Genomic DNA, 21,669 nt, shown 5'->3' with positions numbered 1-21,669 from the left:
TTACTATAAATGGATCATTTTCTTCCTACTGCTCTATCTTTGTTTGGAAGAATCCCCCCTTCCACCCCATCTCCTCCTTTTACTCCCTTTTCTAAAGGGGGAGCTCTTTTGCTGATATGCTTATTGACCGGGCGGGAGCCCTGGGCTCAAATATCTCTGAGCTCAGGATTCTCTCGGGACAGCATGCCAAACCTGCTTTAAACAGCAAGCATATCTAAGTGGGAACTCTTAAAATAACATTATCAGTTGCTTATGTCAGTCAAAATTAACTAAACTTGTGAATGCTGAATAGTCATTCCATATAAAACTAACAGTCCTCATTTAATTACTTGAGTCATTACATACAAAAATGTTGAACTAGATGTCAAAATCTCTTGACTTTTATAAAAACATTTTTCCTGAAAATGTCTTGTTCATAAACAATGGTGTCAGGACTTTTCATCTTGATGACACTGACACTTTCATTGACATGAATATTTGCTTTTGAGGAATGAGCTATCCATTTTGAGCAAGTGACGCGCTTTTGCAGGTTATCAACTAGGTTTTTTTAGTTTGTACTAATTGTTTTGAGAAATGCATGAACTGTTGTGCAAATGTAAATAGTGTTGTGAGAAATGCACCAAAGCCACTAAGAAAAACTGTAATTAAAATTGCTACTAAATTGACTGGTAAAGTTTGAGAACCACTTCCGAATCTTCAATGAACATTACGAGTCTCATCTATAATTCTGCACGGACCATCTAGAAAATGACAAACGCTGTCATTTCCTCCAACAGGCCAAGTCCTTAGAAGTTTGGTTTACATTTCGGAGGGCTGAGGTTGAGAACAATTTCAGATTGTAATGCGACAAAAATTACACATCAGAAACGTCATATTAATATTACTGCTTAATATTAATAGAGAGGTCCACGTTTAAAACTACATAGCCATGCAGATTGCTGATGGTGCTATAAAGGGGGAAAGGGGTGGATGGCGGGGGACTCACATCTGGGTGTGGAATGGCATATTGTCCCTGAATTGTGTAGGCCTGTGAAGACGGAGAGAGAGAGAGAAAAAAAGAGAAATTAAATCAACATTTTCACAAAATTGCACGGCCCATTAAATACAAAACCGCTGAAGGGTCTTTTAATATTTTACAGGAACATTTGGACTCAAAAGAAGTGAATATTTTTTATGGCCATTTATACAGTAATAATATTCAGTGCTTTAAATAACCGAGGCTTCCTCCTTTAAATTTAAAACTCTCCTTCTGTCTTTTCCTAAGGCTGGTTTATACTTCTGCGTCGAGTGATTGGCATGACCCATGGCGCCTGCCTTGTGCATAACTGTGCATTTATACTTCTGTATGCTGTTTGTGTTGCTCTGTAATAATACTTCCAAAACGTGTCGAGTTTCTTCACGGGTGTTTTTATTTCTCTGAACACTACCTTAATGTACAAGACTCGCTCATTCGTTCACCCTGGCTACATCTTAACAATAAAATCAAAACATGACAAAGCAATGTCTTTTAATTTTAAACTTAAACATAACACACACCAACAATGTTAAAGAATCTTGTACATATTTATATGACCGTCATCACTGTATGCAAATTTATAACAAAACTGAGCCTAATAACTGCCTTCTTTTATTTTCATTGAAAAACAGGAAACTTATTAGGCTTATTGTGTGGTTTTGGCAAATATGTTCTTTATGTCAGGCTATATGCACACAATAAAGATTTTCAGAAATGTATGGTGAAATACAAAATAGCAGTCTCTTTAGCTGAATATAATAATCAGTAAGCTATCATTTTAATAATTATAAGAGTATAAAGTTCAAATACGTTTATACAATATAGAAAATAAAGGCAGGTAGGCTATATAAACTTATCTTTGCGCTCAGCCAAAACATGTTACCTGAGAACAAGCAGGCTAATAGATTCAAAAGACTGACACGTAAGACATAGGTCTACTAGTGAATGACAGAACGATAGATAGATGGATAGATAGATGGATAGAGAGAGAGAGAAAGAGAGAGAGAGAGAGAGAGAGAGTGAGAGTGAGAGTGTAAGATAGATAGATAGATAGATAGATAGATAGATAGATAGATAGATAGATAGATAGATAGATAGATAGATAGATAGATAGATAGATAGATAGATAGATAGATAGATAGATAGATAGAACAAAACAATTTTTGAGAAGTGCGCATCAGTGTCAGCCATGGCGATGGGTCTGCAACTGCGCGAAGGCTGCACCGGAGCATACGTATAAGCTTGACGCTGAGGTATAAATCAGCCTTTAGCGGTTTGTGCAGAGAATGCTTAAATATATATCTAATACAGGCTGCAAATAACAAACTAAAAATAGAATTAAAATAAATATCTAGCCTATCTGAAAAGATGAATTAATAACATCCTTCACAGAGATTTCTACTTATCAGTGCATCAGTTTCATATCTTCATATTAACCTCTGACTTTATTCTATGTACATTATGGAGAACTTCAGTTTAAAGCATCACACTGGTAACCATGTTCATGTAAAAGCTGTGATGTGGTCATGTCGGATGAAATGCTTGTGAGTGAATTAAGTTAAAACGATGTTAAGCTTTCTTAAAGGATATTATTATTCATCATCAAGAAATGTTAAATTAGTTCTTACACACTTTGTAAAACAAAACACATTGCATTTTGAGTTGGTTAGCAAATGAGTGGGGATGACTTTGAATATCATGTCTGGTAGAATATCCATTTAATATTTATAACTTGACATTTTGAGTTGGGAATTTCAAATTATTTCAAATCCTCATAGGCTTCTTGTGATTTTACACTTCAAGCTTGGAAATATTAAAAGGATATGATATTTGCTCTGAGAGGGAGGGGCTTATTTTGCAATAAGAGTGAACAAGACTTTACAATCATACGAGTCAATAGTTGTTGGCATGTTAAGGTGATTATGCAGTTTTGATGGTAAAATAATTTTTAGACTCAAATTTGTAGAATAATTTACAGAAAAAAAAACTGCACAAAACTGCACAACTTGCAAAGTTCAGAATTTTAAATTGAACTAAACTATGAGCTCCTTCAAGACGGATAGACTAGATAGAACACATATAGAATTATTTAATCACAAAACATAGACAGATAGATAAACAACAGAATGAACGACAATGATAGAACAATTGAATGATAAATATAACGATAAATAGGAAGATAGTATGATTAAACAAGAGATAGAGACAGACAGACAGACAGACAGACAGACAGACAGACAGACAGACAGACAGGCAGGCAGACAGACAGATAGAAAGACCAAATAACAGACAGATAGATAGATTGATAAATAGACAGAACGACAAACAGATAGACAGAACGACAGACAGACAGACAGACAGACAGACAGACAGACAGACAGACAGACAGACAGACAGACAGACAGACAGACAGACAGACAGACAGACAGATAGATAGATAGATAGATAGATAGATAGATAGATAGATAGATAGATAGAACGTCAGACAGATAGAACGTCAGACAGAGACAGATAGACAGACAGAATAACAAACAGATAGATAGATAAATAGAACAACAGACAGACAGATTGCTAGAACGACAGACAGACAGATAAAATGACAGACAGACAGAATGACAGACAGAGACAGCTAGACTGACAGACAGAATACCAGACAGCTATATTGATAAATAGATGGATAGAATGACAGAAGAGAATGAGAATGATTGGACGACAGAACGAACGACAGATAGACAGACAGACAGATTGATTGATAAATAGATAGATCGAAATGAATGACAGACCAAAAGAGAATGACAGATAGAAAATGTGCATTATCTTCAAGTTTATTTTTGGATGCAGTAAAAGTCAGTACTGTCAGAAAGAGACTCATCCTGATTGGACTCTCATTGTCAATATAAAGCTCCTCCTCTTTCAGGTGTTCCTCTGGTTAGGATGGTGTGAAAGCATGCAAGTGAGAAGGTGAGAAAACCTGAGTGAACTAACAGGCAGTGGCTGGTGCTGCAGTAAAAGGCTGAGGTTTGCTGCGGACGCCGCCAGCGGGTCGGCTCTTACCTGGCCACCTGAAAAAATGACGGGGGTGGAGGCGGGCTTTGGGCGGTAGGGAATGGTGGCACCTTTCGGTGGGGACTAGGAGAGGGGAAGAGGTAAGAGGCAGAAACAGCGTTAGACCAGGAGACAGGTGTAGACGGGTGTGCATAGTGGAGTGTTTGTGTCTGGAAAACAAAATCAGGAAAGAGCATAAAGATGCTGTGAGACTCCAGTGCTTGAAGATTTGTATTCACTAGGCGGTGGTGTTGTTGTTGTTGTCTGGGAAAAAAATAATCTATAAAATGTGGGCAAAAGTCAAGCTGAAATATCAAGGCGCTTTTGCAAAAAGTCAAGAGAGTAAGTAATTGGAATGCAATACAAGCTGACTTTAACTATACGGCAAAGTATACCTACTGGGGTCAGTAAGAAGCGCTCAAAAATACAGTAACTTTGTCATATATTACAACTTAACATTTATACTAGCGGTCAAAAGTTTGGGGTCAATAGGATTTTCAGATGTTTTAAAATAAGCTTATCTTGCTCACCAAGGCTGCATTTACTTCATCAAAAATACAGTATAAATTGTAAAATTGTGAAATGTTATTGCACTATACTTCCCTACAAAGGCAAAAGACCTTAAAGGGCACCTATGATGAAAATCGTCTTTTTTAAGCTCTTTGTAATCAAAGAACTGTGTGTAAGTATAGTGTGTCCACAGTCATATTGGGGTGATATAAACACAATAAGCCTCTCTTTTTTATTTCCTGACAATAAAAAAGGATCCAAATCACTCCCATTTTAAGGCCGACCGCATCTTGATGTAGGAGTGCGGTTTCCCAGCCCACTGAATTGATTGACTGCCGCGTATTAACATGTTTCTGTAGTAACGTGTATAATCATATCCACAAGACAGGACGTGCGCAAAGAAGCCGGGATTAAAAGATCAGTTCAGCTCGCTGTGATTATCAATCATCATCAAATGTGATCAAGAATGAGTTTTACAAGTTTCAAACAGTGCATGTTTGTAATAAAGACAGTAAAATTGCTACGTAATTCACCACAGCCGCATAGCGTCAATACAATTATGAAAGAAGATGCTTCAATCCCAGTTTGTGGACTTAAATCAGGGTTATTTTGAACATTAACCTAACAAATATCCATACAGCAGTGGATATTTACACAACACAGGCTCATTCTGAAAATGTAGCTCTACAGACGGTTCTGGAGACCACGAATTACGTAGCCAGAGGTACGTATGGTTGCATTTCATTTTTTTATTTTTTTTATTTTTTTTTCACCTCCGTGTGGACATCATTCCAGCTGCAACCAGTTTGTCCCGTTAGCGCGCCATGTACGACGACGGAATTGAGACGCAGAGAGGTGTTGACCACGACAACGAGATTTGAGTCCGGTGAAGAGCAGTTCCAGAAAGCAGGTAAGACAAAAACAGAATCCAAAAAATACAACAAGTAAAATGCAGAGTGAGAATGTGGTAAAATCTGGAAACATAGTAAAAAAAAAAACAGATGAAGGCTTTTCTTTTTTTGGATTGCTTTTGGAACGTGTTGGTTGGGTTTAGGGAAGTGGGTGGGCGGGTCAATCGATAAAATTGGTTGGGTTTAGGAAAGAGGGAGGGTGGGTTAGTCGATTGTTTGCTCGATTAGTCAAAAAGTCAGTCGACAGCGGCCTCCGGTGGGTTTACGTGAGAAAATCAGGTGCGAATGGCACTCGCGAGGGAAATTTTAGATCTCAAAAAGCGTACACAGCGGCCTCTCATGGATTCGTGAAAACAATGGCGCCGGGATGTATTTTGCGGTCTCCAGAAACGTCACGTTTTCAGAATACGCCTGTGTTGTATTTTGCATGTACCCTGTCACATTTGCCGTGCAAAGTTAACGTATGTGTGTGCCAGCGAACTTTATAACGACATTGTGTGTGACTTATCGCTTCAGAAAGGCCTAAATTAACTCCAAAACAAACTGATCAAATAACTGTTGTGAAAGTTCTTACTGTAGTAAGGGAGATCTGCTTCATTCTTGTCTCTGACTGAGCTGTTTGTCTACATGAAAGCTATGGCTGTGACAAGCACATGGGAACTGTGGGCGGGGAAAAGAAGGCAACAGAAACAGCTACAATCTTAAAACAGCACCCATATCCCAGATTCTAAAAGGTATAATAAATAATCTGATAGGTATTTCGAGCTTTACAGACATTCTGGAGACACAAAAGATTTATATTACATCTTGAAAAATGGTTAAAATTGGTACCCTTTATCTCGCTGGAGTGTTGAATCGAAAAAAAATGACTTCAAAGATTTTTTTGTTGCCCAGACAAATTAGTTATGGATAGGACATTGGAAAATTGGCAGTTCCATGTTTTAGGAATGACATTTATCTACATAAAAATCTTGAGCTCAAACTTGACTTTTGACCCCTGTTTTGAAGTTACTGCCCTCTACCTTTGTATTGTATGCAAAGGGGAGAAGTCGTGCCAAGGCAAAAAGCAGTAACTACCATATGATCAATACTGCTGCTCAACATTTACAAAAAACATAGTAACACCTGTAGTGTCTAATCATGCTATTTATTTTGGATGACTGGCGGTTAATTACAGCCATTTACTTATTGCTATCATGTGCTTTGGTTGCATTTGCAAATTACTAAAACAAAATCAAAAAGCGACAACTCGTTTTACAATGTTCTGCTTTGGTTTCGCTTGTGCTTTTGGAGGTTACTATTAAGATGAGACATTATTTTCTTGAAAAAAACAATGATATTGACTCAAGATACTTATCCATATGATAAAGCAGGTCTTCATTGATCCAAAAACATAAATTTTCAACAAAAAAAATGTAGTTACGAAGTTTGCGTTTGCACAGCACTATAAAATAACTGTTCAAAAGTAGTTTATAATTTAATCAAATAATTTATTGCAGTGATTTTAAAGATGAATTTTCAATTATTATTATTATTATTATTATTATTATTATTATTATTATTAATGGTAATAGTGATAAAAGCAATAATAACTGGAGTAATAATTTCATTTGAAACTACATACAGTAAGAAAGCAGTTTTTTAAAATTATAATAAATATATTTATTCTTAACAATTTACCTTTTTTTTTACATTTAATAAATGCCGCCTTGATGAACAGAATAATTTTCTATAAAAAAGAAAACATGGAGGAAAAAAAAAGAAAAGAAAAACTGACCCAAACTTTTGACTGGTATCAGATCGGGTTTCGGTAGATACTGAAAATCAAATGACTCGGACTTGAGGGCAAAAAACCTGATCGGGACATCCCTAGTATCAAGCAAGCAGCACAATTTAATGTCTAGATATTTTAAATCTAAAAAAATGTATTTAGCACTTTTATGTCAAAACTGTTAGCTGATTACATTCAATTGAATCGTCACAATGACAGTGAAAGTTCAAATTACGCACACTGTATTTAAACATAACAATGAGTGCAGTGTGTTGTGTACTGCACATTTATAAACTATTTATATAGTTTATATACGCTGGGACCATTGTTTTTCTTTACATCCTTCAAAATGGTCTATAATGGCAAAAAAGCGCCAAAATGTTAGACACACACAGAGGATGAGGCGCTGTATGTTGTAAGCTCGCAGGGATGTGATTACGTATATGTCTGTTTTTGTAGAAGCAAAGAATGAAAAGCATTCGATAACACCCAATCAGAGCCCAATTCACCTCAGCAGGAGATCAGGCCTGCACGTCATTGGTGGATAAGAATAACATTTAAATCAATACAGCGAGATGCAGGAAGAGAGCCGGCGGAAGCTTTCTCTTTCTCATTAATCACAGGTAAAACAATGTAGTTTCTCTCTGGCAGGGCAGCTGTAATGGAGTGTGTGCGTGTGTGTGTGTGTACCATTGTTACTATCATAACAAATGGATTTCACCCAAAAGAAAGAAAATTCATTCATCATTACTCGGCTTCATGTTGTTCTAGAACTGGCTTACATTCTTCTGTGGAACACAAAGGGAAACGTTCTACTCTGTGCCATGCAATAACAATTAATGGAAAGGCTCCTGCTTTCAATCATGAAAAGGAAAGAAAGCTATCTTTTGTATCATAAAAATATAGTAAAAGTAGTCCATATGACGCATGCACCATATCTAAGATCTCTGAAGTAGAACTGATTCACTGAAAAGAGTCCCATTAAATAGACTGAAACAAAGAAATGGAACTTTTATGGATGTTTGCTTAAATATTGTGATATACAACCATGTGGAATGAAAGAATAATATATATATATATATATATATATATATATATATATATATATATATATATATATATATATATATATATATATATATATATGCATAGGACTTGCTACAGTCCATTGATGGAGTGGATAGGGAGTCTTAACGAACTGGCCTTAACAAACCCAGCAGGCACACAATATCAGGTGACCAAAATTTAACATCAGTTTGCTGCCTAATACTGACATCAGATGACATCTAATACCGACAACCCAGGCTCATTCTGAAAATGTAGCCCTGTATACACTTCTGGGTAGCGCCAAATACGTCATACGTATTTATATACGTACATTTTTGTTGCAGTTTTTGTTTTCGTGAATCCACCAGAGGCCGCTGGGTATGCTTTTTCAGATCTCAAATTTCTCTCGCCCCTGCTGTTCTCACGTAAATCCACCAGAGGCCGCTGTTGACTGACTTACTGACTTACTGACCAACCGACCGATACCCCCACCCATCCCTTTCCCCAAACCCAAGTGATAAGTGTTTAAAAAAAAAACACAGATTGACCAGCTACGACCCACTTCCCTAAACTCAACCGACAGTGTTTTGAAAAGCAATCCAGGAACAGAAAAGCCCCCTGGTTTTTATCACATTTTCAGATTTTACCACATTACCACATTTACTTGTTTATTGTCTTACCTGCTTTCTGGAACTGTTCTTCGCTGGACACGAACCCAGCCATAAACGCAGCTATACGTACTGGTGGCTACATAATTCACGCTCTCCGGAAATGTATATAAGACTACGTTTTCAGAATGAGCCCTTGTTGAATACCAACATTATCTGGCATTGATATTTAGTTGGATTTAGACTTTAATTAACTAACTAACTAACTAAAATCCAACATTTTAATGTAATGATATGACATCCATACAAAGTCAAAGTCTAACATCAGTAGACGTTTATCTGCGGTTGGTTTTATATTGTGTAATTACTGTGTTGTTTATTTATCTTGTGTATTTTTACTGTCTAGAAAACAGAGTGAACTTGAATTTTGTGTCCACTTCAAATTACTTAACTACAAAATTACTACAGACAATTTAGTTTTTTCAATTCGCCTATAGGATCTCGAGGTTTTTTTTTCCCTACACTTTCGTCACTTGGTTAAGTTTGTTCATCGTCACTGGCGGGCTTGGTATGAGACTTGTGGAGCTGCACATCGATGGATTTGCTCTTCAGTGTTTGGACTTCCAGCAGTAAAAATTAAACCACACTGAAATGAACTAAACTTAACTTCAACTCTGAGAACTGGACTGACACAGTTTCAGTTTACTAGAACTTCTATGTTCTATGCTGCTTTGACACAATCTACATTGTAAAAGTGCTATAAAAATGAAGATGAATTGAATCTAATAAATTTAAACTGTTTGCATAAATATATGACAAAGGTTTAATAAAAAAAAAAAATCAATCATATGATATAATGTACAGCATGTATTAGACTCCTCAAAAACGTTCACAAAAGCACAGTCCTGAACAAGCTCATAACCTAGAGGCCTATTAATTATATGTGGTTTATATAATAATAGCAATTTTCATTCTGGGTGATTCATCCTTTGAATAATACTGTACACTACTGTACCTCCAGCATGACCACACATATCTGTTTGACACACTGGATGATGGCTTCCGGGGTGCCGGAGATTGTCACTGCACGCTCTGTGGAGTTGGGCAGCATGTCTCCTGCTACCTGCACCTGAGCTCCTGTGGACTGAAGTGAGGAAAAAAAAAAAGCACAACGTCAAGCTACTATTCAGAGCAACACTTCCGCTGATGATGGTGTGATCTGCTCTCAGGGGAACACTGGGACAAATGCTGCCATCTGCATGCAAGCAGACGCTCTCACTGAAATCATTTACAAGAGAAGAACACAATATAGGGTTGTCGTGATTTCCATAAAACAGAGCTCTCTTCCACTTTTTTTTAAGGTCAGGGTGGATAGAAAGACTGACAATTGGTTGCATATTAACACATTTAAATCATTCATACGTATATATTTAATGGGACATTTCACTCAAAAGTGTCAATTCTGATCATTTGCCATCCACTTCTGTAAGGCCTGTATGAGTTTCTTTATTCTGATGAACCTATTATGCAAAAATAATTTGTAAGGGGTTTAAACACAGTTGTGTGGCAACAGTGCGTAAATATATCCAAAAAATGTATTCATTATATTTTTTTATGATCACATTTCACACTTTGATTGACATTCCCCCTTAGTGCATGAAATAAGGTCCAAAAGACCAAACTGAATGGACCTCAACAAGACTTTTGTGTAACCAGTCTTGTGGGTTAGGATATTTACTTCACACTTATGTGAAAATTATTCTGTTCTCTCATTCAAAGAAAACATTACAATGATTTACATTTTGTAAAGTTTGTTTTGGGTCAGAATACTGTATGCTTGGGAGTGACAATAGTCATGAATAAGTCACACCTGGAGTGACAAACGACACTCTCCCACTGGCTAATGTTCACCCATCAAGAGCATTGTAAAGCAATGTCCAGCTGCAAAAGCTACCCCAAACCAAATGCTTGCTCTATTACTTGCTGTATGCTGACCATGTAAACACTATGGGCAAACAATGTATGTGCACTTAAACAGCATGCACAAAAATATATATTTGAAATGGTATAAAACGTGTTTGCAAAACTGTGGTAATAAAAGCTTTATTGTGCATTAATCCAGCATTTAATAATCATTTCTGAATGACTCAGAGACACTGAAGTAGCGTAATGACAAAAGCTTTAAACACAACAATGAGTACAGGGTACGTAAATGTACATTTTTGGGGTAAATTATCATTTTCAACTTGAATTTTTTTTTAAAATTATGTATTGCTGTTAAAGTCCACAGCACAACACACAAGCGTCCTATTGCCCATAGTAATACTAGTACTTTTTCACTGTTTTTTTCTCATATAAAAGTGTTCATGGAGCTTTGTATGTTCCATGGAACATACAAAGTCACATGGAAATGTTTTGGTTCCTTTTCTAGACTTTGAACGCCTCATGACCATAGCTATCTATGAAGGATCAGAAAGCTCCAGGATTTTATCTAAAATATTCTAATTTGTGTTGTGAAGATGAACAAAAGCCTCAGTGGATTGGAACGATATAAGGGGTGAGTAATTAAAATGTTAAATTTTGGGTGAACTAACCCTTCAAGTACGGGTGCATCTCAACCAGCTCCCTAATTTATTAGTGCTTATTGATTCTGCCATTTTAAGGGCTGTCTCTGTGACAGAATACTTTCAGTGCACCAAAGCACTCCATAAAAGTCCCACAATGCAATATTAAAACCAAAAAGTATTGATTCTCACTATTTTCCCTTAAAGGAAGTTCTGAAGCTCCAAAATATATGACATGAATAAAATCTGATAAAAGCATACCATAAATAGTTTCTATTTAATCATAAGCAAACAGTGCTAGACGATCAATAAATTTTTTAAATCAAATTATCACTAAAATGAAACATTAACATGAATGTCTGAAGCTAAATCAGTTCTGCTGTTGTTCATAAATACTAGTGAATGACATTGTACAAGAACAGTCTCATGCTATCATGAATTTCCCATTGTGTAGAGAGTCAGCGAGTCAGTTTTCTGTCAGAGAGTCAGTTTTCTGTCCTTACCAGTGGCCTAATTTATGTATTCAGTGTAAAAGCTGTTTAAGACGCACACAGATTTTTGTGGCTTTGTAGTTGAAGCCGTACAGGCCTGTAAAAGTGATCCATGATTTGAAAATGAGGATAATGGTAATGATACCTCTCTCATCTCTTTGATTTTGGATCCTCCTTTGCCGATGAGGGAGCCACACTGACTGGCGGGCACCACGAGACGCAGAGTGACCGGAGGTTTACTGGTGGCTGGACTGTTGCTCATGGAGTTGATTATATCCTGAAGAAATAGCAAAAAGTAAATAAATAATAAGTAATAAAATTATATTCTATGGATATAACAACAGAATTGGTTCATTCAATCTGATAGAGCTGAACTGATTTGTTTTATATTGCTTGATGTATTGATTTAAGGTTATTGTTTTTGGTCAAAAGACATCAGAGCAGCACAAAGTATATAAAACTTTAGGGTGGTGTGGTGGCACAGCAAGAAGGTCACTGGTTCAAGCCTTAGCTGGGTGAGTTGGCATTTCTGTGTGAAGTGCATGTTCTCCCCATGTTCGCAGGGGTTTCCTCCGGTTTCCCCCACAGTCCAAAGGCATGCATTATAGGTGAATTGGGCAAGCTAAATTGCTAAAACATATGCTGGATAAGTTGGTGATTCATTCTGTGGTGGCGACCCCTGATTAATGAAGGGGCTAAGCCGAAAAGAATATGAATGAATAAATATAAAACTTTAATCTAGCTCAATCAACAGAATTTAGTGTATATATTCAGACTTCAAACCATGAACAGTTTGATATTTGTTTTACTGTATTTTTTTTATTGTGAATTTTTTGTGCTGAAGCCATTTCGTCTTTTGGATTGTGTCTATCAAATATATAAAAAGAAATTTTGTAAAAAAAAAAAATCCTTTTTTAAATAAAACTAATTAAAAGTGACAGTAAATACTTTTACATTGTTACAATAAAAATATTTTTTTATAAATGCTGTTCTTTTGAACTTTCTAAGAAATAAAGATTTATTCATTTGTTTGTTTATTGATTGATTGTCATAACTCAGGGTTATTCAATTGGCGAGGCAATTTGTACCAGCCCTCCAAATAATGTGACCAAGATTTCAAAAATAAATTTAGATCAGTCGAAAAGCAGTCGCTATAGTTATGAAGTGAGCGTCTGTTCAGTACAGCACGAGCTGCAGTCGAGGGCTGCGCAGAGCGTGAGTCACCTGACATTACGCGAGTGCCGCGAGCAGCCGAAAAGATTTGGATACTTCATCGTAAACGCTTCTCAGCGCCACGTTTCTGTTGCACAGATCGAAACTACTGCAACTAAACAAAGTTATGCTACCTGTGCGCTAGTTTAAAGTTCCGAGCTTAAACACCAAGGCTAATATGCACGCACACTGAATTAACTATAGCAGCGGGCCATTCACATATCATGTCTTTTCCGCATGAAGTTCGATATTTCCAATGTAAGAAAGTATGCCAATATGCTTGAACACAGTTATCATTAGATGTGATGTTTGTCAAACCATGATTGTTCTTCAGACTATATAATCGTACAGCCAAAATCTATAATTGTTGCATCCCTAATTGTTACGCAGTTTAAAATATAACATATGAATGTGTTTGAATGTAGAAGAAGCCTACCTAAGCAATACACTGCTTTTGTTGTGCTTTGCAATACAACATTTGAAAGTTTGTAAAAAAATTGTACAATGCACCTATTGTCTGATATTATATAGTTTTTAAAATACAACATATTAACATTTTAATGCAGAAAAATACAACGTGGGTGACTTAAGGAGCAAAAATACAACATATGGGCTCTTACATGCTGTTGTGTCATCACTCGTATTGCAAGTCATATCTCTCCGGCCCCTCACTTGGGATGCTTTTCATGAACTGGCCCCCATGACAAACTAATTGAATAGCCCTGTTATAACTCCTGAGAGTTGTTATAACTCATGAGAGACTTCCTTTGTGTACCAAACAATCGATCTAATTGCATTTGCATTGTAAACCTTAAATAAAAGTTAAAAAGTTAATATTTTTTATTTCATGTTTGAATTTTTTTCAATGACTATACTCTCAAATCATTTACTGTAGGATAAATCCACAGATTTTATACAAAATTCTAAGCAGAAATAGCAGAGATACTAAAGAAATATTAAAAAATGTTAAAAATACTTGTAATATTTTACAAATGGTAAATGTTTGAAGTAGGGCTGCATTATATTGGAAAAATCCGACATTGTGATATTTTGTTTTGCCACAATATATATTGCGATATGAATATAATTTCACCATATGATTTGAATATCTCTATTTGAAAAGATTTCATTACTTTAAATATTTTTATATGAAGCGCATCTGCAAACATTTTAATAAATTACAATCTAAAGTACATAAATAAACAGTGCTTTATGGTTTTCTGGGGAGTCTAACAGTATACAAGTACAGAAATTGACAAATTAAATGTAAAACATTGTATACATAATGAAAAAACAGTAATATTTAATATTATCTTTATCTGTTAATCTTTGATAAATAATGTGACGATGTCCAAACGATATATTGTTCAGCCCTAGTTTCCATGTCAGTGCATACAAAAGCAATACCTCTTCAAACTTGTACGCGATCATAGCGAAGGCCTTAAAGATGGCATCTGTGGGTCCAGTGATGGTGACGATCCTCTCGGGACAGTTTCCTTCTGAGATGTTGATGCGAGCGCCGCTCTGTAAAACGACAATAGTCAAGTCAAGAACTTCTTTTTCTTGTTCTGCTTGGCTTCTTAGAAACTCCAAATGCTTTTAAAACCCTGATCGCATCTTAAACTTACAAACATGAAAAACAAAGCAAATGTTAACAGGAATTGGTTAAAAAATTCTGAAAAAAAAAAACATACCTCTTCACGCATCTTCTTCACAGTTTCTCCTTTCTGTAGCAAAAATAAAAAGATCTTAATATGTGCTCAAAACACACACAGGGGACATTCACAAGCTCAACATCCGTTTTAACATCTGTTTAATGTTTGTCTTCTTTTTTCATATTTATTTTCGTATTGTCACTTGTCACTTTATGTACACTGGAAGCTCTGTAGCCAAAACAAATTCCTTGTGTGTGTAAGCACACTTGGCAATAAAACAGATAATGATGTCATAGGCTTTCCTTGTTTTTATACTGTACAAACTGTATTTTATATTGCCCTATCACTGCCCTTTCCCTATACCCAACCCTCACAGGAAACAGTGTATACTTTTACTTTATAAAAAAAGCTCAGTCTATATGATTTATAAGCTCGTCCTCACAATTCACCATTTCATTGTAACACCTTTGTCATCCCAAAGTCCCTTTAAGGCAAGTCATTTCACTCAGTGGCCATCTTTGAAACGCCTCATGGGCTGTATGCTTGGGCATTCTGTCTGAATGGGGAAACATCAAATTCTCCAGAACTGTTTGCCAAGCTTACGATTACATTACATATTTGGAATCACTAATAAAATTAAACAACCACCATATCATAAGTATCGTTTCTAAACTTCTGAATCAAACAAAATCAGCATTTCATCAAGTTGCCCAAACTATGCGTATGCGCACTCGGAATGAACGAGAGCAACCTCATTTATAGCCGTTCCACACATTATCATCCACTGAATAATCCCAGCAGACACACAACGTTATAAGATGTTAATATTAGGTTAGATTTAGGTTGCCAGCTTTTAAGGACAGTGTTATTTTGACAACCAATATCGATGTGAAATGACATTGATATTTGGTTGATTTTAGGTTCTGTTGGAAAGTGACCAAAATCTAATGTCATATAGACGTCAAATACTGACATTTATTCGTCAGGTATGGCAACCAAAATACAACATTTGATAGATGTCACAATGGTAACATCCACACAACATCAAGCTGTAACATCATTAGACATTGATATTTGGTTGTTTTTAGGTTTCATTGGAAAGTAACCAAAATGCTATGTCTGTCCAACGTTGGACATTGACATCAGCCTGACGTTAGGTTCTGACGTCAACCTGATTTCCATTTCCAAACAAAATGCAATGTGGCACGATGTTTGGGTACAACATCAATCTGACATCATGTTGATGTCCTGTGCCTGCTAGGATGGTTTGTCAGATTGTGTGTGCTCTTCTGAAGTAACACACAACTTGGACTTGATGGTGAATCTCCACCAGAAATCAAAGCTACACGTTTGAGTAGTTGCTGTCATGTGATGTGCATTTGACGGGACGGACTGTACCTCATGTTCGTTTCATACAGAAAACAAAACCAAAAAACTTTTGTTTTCAAGTGCACTTGGTTCATTTAAAAGCACAGATTTCAAGCTTTATCTGGCTTTATTTCTTATGTCTGTGAAGCGAGTATTCGCTGAGATTCCAGTGTGTTTGTTGACCACCAAACTGTCGTAAAAGCAAACGTCTGGTCTGACCTTTCCCCCAGGAGAATTGTCAGTCTATAGCAGTCTATGTCAGACTGGCTCCTGTACTAGTAGGTGGGGTTTCATTCGCCATATTGACCATTACACTTTTGTGACATGTCTTGTGTATTCTATAGTATTTGGTCATACCCATTACACACATTTATGTCCTGATATGTCACAAAAACAAGCACACACACACACATGCACATTCATTTTCATTCAGCTTAGTGCCTTTATTAATCTGGGGTCCCCACAGCAGAATGAACCGCCAACTTATCCAGCACATGTTTTACGCAGTGGATGCCCTTCCAGCTGCAACCCATCACTGGGAAACATCCACACACACTCATTCACACGCATACACCAGACAATTTAGTCTACCCAATTCACCTATACCGCATGTCTTTGGACATGTGGGGGAAACCGGAGCACCTGGAGGAAACCCACATGAACACGGGGAGAACATGCAAACTCCACACAGAAATGCCAACAGACTCAAACCAGCGACCTTCTTGCTGTGAGGCGAATGTACTACCCACTGCGCCACCGACGCATGTGTAAACATATATGCAGCTATGGAAAAAAATCTAATTCAAGACCACTTAAAAAAACTCTGAATTTACAAGAACTGTTGTATAAGGTATTACATATTTCATATTAGCAAGTGGCCATTTAAGGCAGGGTTTACCCAAAAATCTAAATTCTGTAATTTCTGTCATTCCTCCACATTTATTTTTCACACAACATCAACATTTAACTCACCTTTCCGATGATGCTTCCCACTTCCTGCAGAAAAAAATAAATAAATAAATATTTAGCAAGCTTCTTGTCACTCAATACAGCATATAAACACATTTAATTGAGCTAAACTGCTCTGTTTTACAGCAAGCTCTAATTCACTGAGATTTAATGAGTCTAAAAGGTCAGTGTGGTTTCAACAACCCCTGCTTCACCTTGGCCTGAAAGAGTGGTTCAGGACGGGACGGGATACGTCCCTCGGGCACACTGACATCATCATCATCATCCGCTTCCCCTCTGCGGGCTCAGCTTACCTTGCCGTGCATGAGGAGCCGGATGGTCAGGGTCACATTCAGGCCGCCCTCCGACTGCACTTTACTGGGTTCCATACTGGGAGTGGAGGTGAAGCAGGAATATGGTCACGTGACAGGAAATCCCCAGGAGCAGGACGATAATGATGGTACAGCAGCCAACCAGTCACCTGCACAGAGACCATGAGAAACACATCAGAAATGAAGATGGTTGTGGAATGAAAGCTTGGAATTAAAGGAATGTTCCAGGTTCAAATATAATGTATTTCTGACATGATTTTAACTTTCATACGAAATACTTAAAGTACAAATGAAATCAAAACTAACCCTTCAAAAGCCCATTTTGCGATCTTTCTGAATTAAATGCCTACTTTACAACATTCAACCAGCTCGCAGTAGAATATATAAGCCACTTCCACTGTTTCTCATTTAATGAGCTGCGTCACAATATATATATATATATATATATAAAAAGTCACAGCTTCCGGTTTATGTATGCTTTACATACACTAATCATACCAATACATTAATCATTCATTCATTTACTTTTCTGCTTAGTCCTTTTATTAATCTGGGGTAGCCACAGCAGTATGAACCACCAACTTATCCAGCATATATTTTACGCAGTGGATACCCTTCCAGCTGCAACCCAACACTGGGAAACATCCATACACACTCATTCACACACATAAACTATGGACAATTTAGCCTACCCAAGTCACCCATATCCCATGTCTTTGGACTTGTGGGGGAAACCGGAGAACGTGCTACCCACTGCGCCACCATGCACCATTTTTTTTTTCTTTTTTAAATATTTCTCAAATTATGTTTAACAGAGCAAAGTAATTTTCACAGTTTGTCTGATAATATTTTTTCTTCAAGAGAAAGTCCTATTTGAATAGAATAAAAGCAGTTTATATATATATATATAGACTATTTCAATATGCCGATATCACTGGTCCATGAACAGTTCCTGTAACAAGAGACAATTCAGTCATAACTAATGTAAACACAGTTGTCTGTTTATCAATATGCGGACCTTTTTGGATTTCCTGAAGCTATTGAAAGTAAAAATCTAAAACAGGAAACACATTAGGAGCATTGTTGTTGTTTACATCCCTCAAAATGGTTTGTATACAGTCGAAATCAGAATTATTAAATCCACTTTGAATTTTTTTTTCTTTTGTAAATATTTCCTAAATGATGTTTAACAGAGCAAGGAAATTTTCACAGTATGTCTGGCAATATTTTTATTAGTCTTATTCGTTTTATTTCAGCTAGAATAAAAGCAGTTTTAAATTTTTTAAACACCATATTAACGCCAAAATTATTAGCCCCTTTGAGCTATTTTTGGTACCATAGTCTTCAGAACTAATTACCCTATCCTGTCTAGTTATCCTAATTAACCTAGTTAAAGCCTTTAAAAGTTACTTAAGGCTAAATACTAGTATCCTGAAAAGTATCTAGTAAAATATTATTTACTGTCATTCTGACTTCAACTCTATATACAGGTTTATTTACTAAACATATATAATGCTTACTTACTCCCAGGGCCGTTTATATCCAAGTTGATATTTAGCCGCACCATGTTGGTGTTTCATAACATATCATTTTTACAAGGTGGATCGTTAGTCCAACGCACCACCCCCAACCTGGAGGACCAGGACATACACACATATACTACAGACGATTTTGCTTACCCAATTCATCTATAGTGTAGCTTATGACTTTTAGACTTTTGGGGGAAACCAGAGCACCCGGAGCAAACCCACATAAACACGGGGAGAACATGCTAACTCCACACAGAAATGCCAACTGTATAATAAATATAATAACATAAATATAATATAATATAATATAATATAATATAATATAATATAATATGATAAATATAATAAATACAATAATATAATATAATATAGTATGATATAATATAATATAATAAATACAATAATATAATATAACATAATAAATACAATAATATAATATAATATAATAAATAATATAATATAATATAATATAATATAATATAATATAATATAACATGTCTTTACTATTAGTCATGGTATATTTAAATTATTGTCATTTTTAAATGCACTGTATGAGAATAGTAATAAAAAACTGAGTTTAAAGGTAAATGTATTGCTTTGTTAAAGATTTTATATTAATTATTTCATAAAACCTTATTTTGTTTATTCAGTTACCAAATCATTCTTTTTCAAAATGGATCAGTAGTTTCTATTAATCAATATTGAATATAACTTTATCTCACTTGCTTCAAGTAAAATATGGTGTTGTCTTTTGAACTTGCCTGGTGAACTTCAGTTGAAATTCCTTGTTTATTATTATTATTATTATTATTATTACTATTTTCTGTCATAATAACCAAAAACAGTAAGAACAGCTTATAATAATGTATATGACGCATTCCTTTAACACCATCATTAAAAGCATTTTTATATTATATCTTGTGTTGAACACAAGAGGGAGCACTTCACAAAAAATCACATCAACTAAAGCTGATATTTGCCATGTAGTAATCTTAAATTAATTTCAATATACAACAGCTGCTGCAGTCACTGGGCTTTCAGCATATGTAACAGCTGAGCCAAACACATCATCCGCTTTAAAGCCAGTGTAAGACGGAGCTCTTATAAAGTCACAAAGTTAAAAGCAAACCGATCTTGTTAAACTCTTGTAGATAAAAAACAAATACACAAATACACTGCAAATGTGCATCAATGTCATGATGATTAAAAAGGCTGAAGAGAGAATGAGAAACATTCAACACAAATGTATACAGTATTACAGGGAATGGAATGAAAAGAGTGAAACAAGAAGGACTACAAATTAATGAAACAGCAATTCAGTTTAAAGTGCTTTAAATAATTAACACAAAGTGAATTAAAGTAAAACAAATATTTACTGTCGTTTTTAGGGTGAGGGTCTGAGTAAAATGCAAATGGTCATTTTACTCCAAGATCCAACAACACTTTCTTCAAAAAGACTTTTGCTGCTTGTTGAAACTACTTATTTAAAATGAGCTGAATCAACACATTTCCTAAGTTTTTTGGGGACAGCTTAATCGTTTTATATTCAATCCACTTACATTTGTAAGATTCAAACGATTTGTATTGTGACAACATGAAGGAATTGTGTGGAACTCAGCATTTTTTTTTACAGTGTAGTCCAGCAAATGTTAATTGGTCAAAATAATCAATGTTTTTTTTTTAATTATTTGTTGTGATAGTCTTTTTTTTGTATTGTATTGTCTAAAAATGAAGATAAACAAGACTGAAAACATAAGACTTGTGGAAAAAGCTGTAAATATGGCATCAGTAGTTTATAAGATAAAACGTAAACACTTAATTTTACAAAAAAAATACATAGAAAGTGTAAATCCAGAAACAGAAAATTTTCAAACACACACACACGCACGCACGCACACACACACACACGCACACGCACACGCACACGCACACGCACACGCACACGCACACGCACACAATTAGATTTAGGTCTGAACAACATATAATTTGAGCTTCGTTATTGCAATGTGTGTATCTGCAATAGTCAGATCGCAGGATTAGACTATTTATTAAAGAAAAAATAATAATAATAAACAATGATTATTATTTATACAATGATGACCATGTTATTTTACATTTGATTCAATTCCTTTACTTGTATACTGTTAGACTCCCCAGAAAACCATAAAGCACTGTTCATTTATTTATTTTTGCTTGTAATTTATTCTAATTCACAATAATATTAATAATAATCCTTACATTTATATAGCGCTTTTCTAGACACTCAAAGCACTGTACACATTGGGGGGGAATCTCCTCATCCACCACGTTTATGCAAATGGATTGCATTAATAAAAGACATGATCATCTCAGTCGATCTAAATGAATGAAATCTTTCCAAATAGAGAATCATATTCAAATTACCTGGTGAAATTGTATTCATAACACAATATATATTGTGCCAAAATAAAATATCGCAATGTCAGATTTTCCAATATCGTGCAGCTCTAAGTTGATTGTACTTTTACCCAGAAGCATAAAGTCCATTCATTTCAACTTTACATGATTATGACAAGGAAAAACAAAACAAAAAACAAAGCATATAGAACTTAATATTAACACAATTGAACAATAGAAAATGAGATAAAATAGAAAAATAAATAGACATAAATGTTTTAATTTTT

At 35.5% G+C, this 21,669-nt stretch overlaps 1 protein-coding gene across 12 annotated transcripts in view; it reads right to left on the bottom strand.

The window, feature by feature from the left end:
* pcbp3 (poly(rC) binding protein 3) overlaps positions 1-21,669 on the bottom strand; it is a 129,979-nt gene that overhangs the window by 16,679 nt on the left and 91,631 nt on the right. For 6 of the 12 annotated variants that reach the window (XM_056465793.1, XM_056465794.1, XM_056465795.1 and 3 more), the window contains exons 6-13: positions 17,460-17,626; positions 17,170-17,193; positions 14,869-14,901; positions 14,582-14,698; positions 12,108-12,239; positions 9,923-10,051; positions 4,001-4,144; positions 986-1,027 (exon numbers count right to left, since the gene is read on the bottom strand). In XM_056465793.1, the coding sequence (XP_056321768.1) occupies positions 986-1,027; positions 4,001-4,144; positions 9,923-10,051; positions 12,108-12,239; positions 14,582-14,698; positions 14,869-14,901; positions 17,170-17,193; positions 17,460-17,534 (696 nt within the window). In that variant the 5' untranslated portion in view covers positions 17,535-17,626. The remainder of the gene's footprint in view (positions 1-985; positions 1,028-4,000; positions 4,145-9,922; positions 10,052-12,107; positions 12,240-14,581; positions 14,699-14,868; positions 14,902-17,169; positions 17,194-17,459; positions 17,627-21,669) is intronic. The other 6 variants (XM_056465799.1, XM_056465800.1, XM_056465801.1 and 3 more) reach the window with 1 other exon arrangement.

The sequence above is a fragment of the Danio aesculapii genome, chromosome 9, assembly GCF_903798145.1.
Source record: "Danio aesculapii chromosome 9, fDanAes4.1, whole genome shotgun sequence".
NCBI lineage: Eukaryota > Metazoa > Chordata > Actinopteri > Cypriniformes > Danionidae > Danio > Danio aesculapii.
This window is presented reverse-complemented; position numbering and strand designations above follow the sequence as displayed.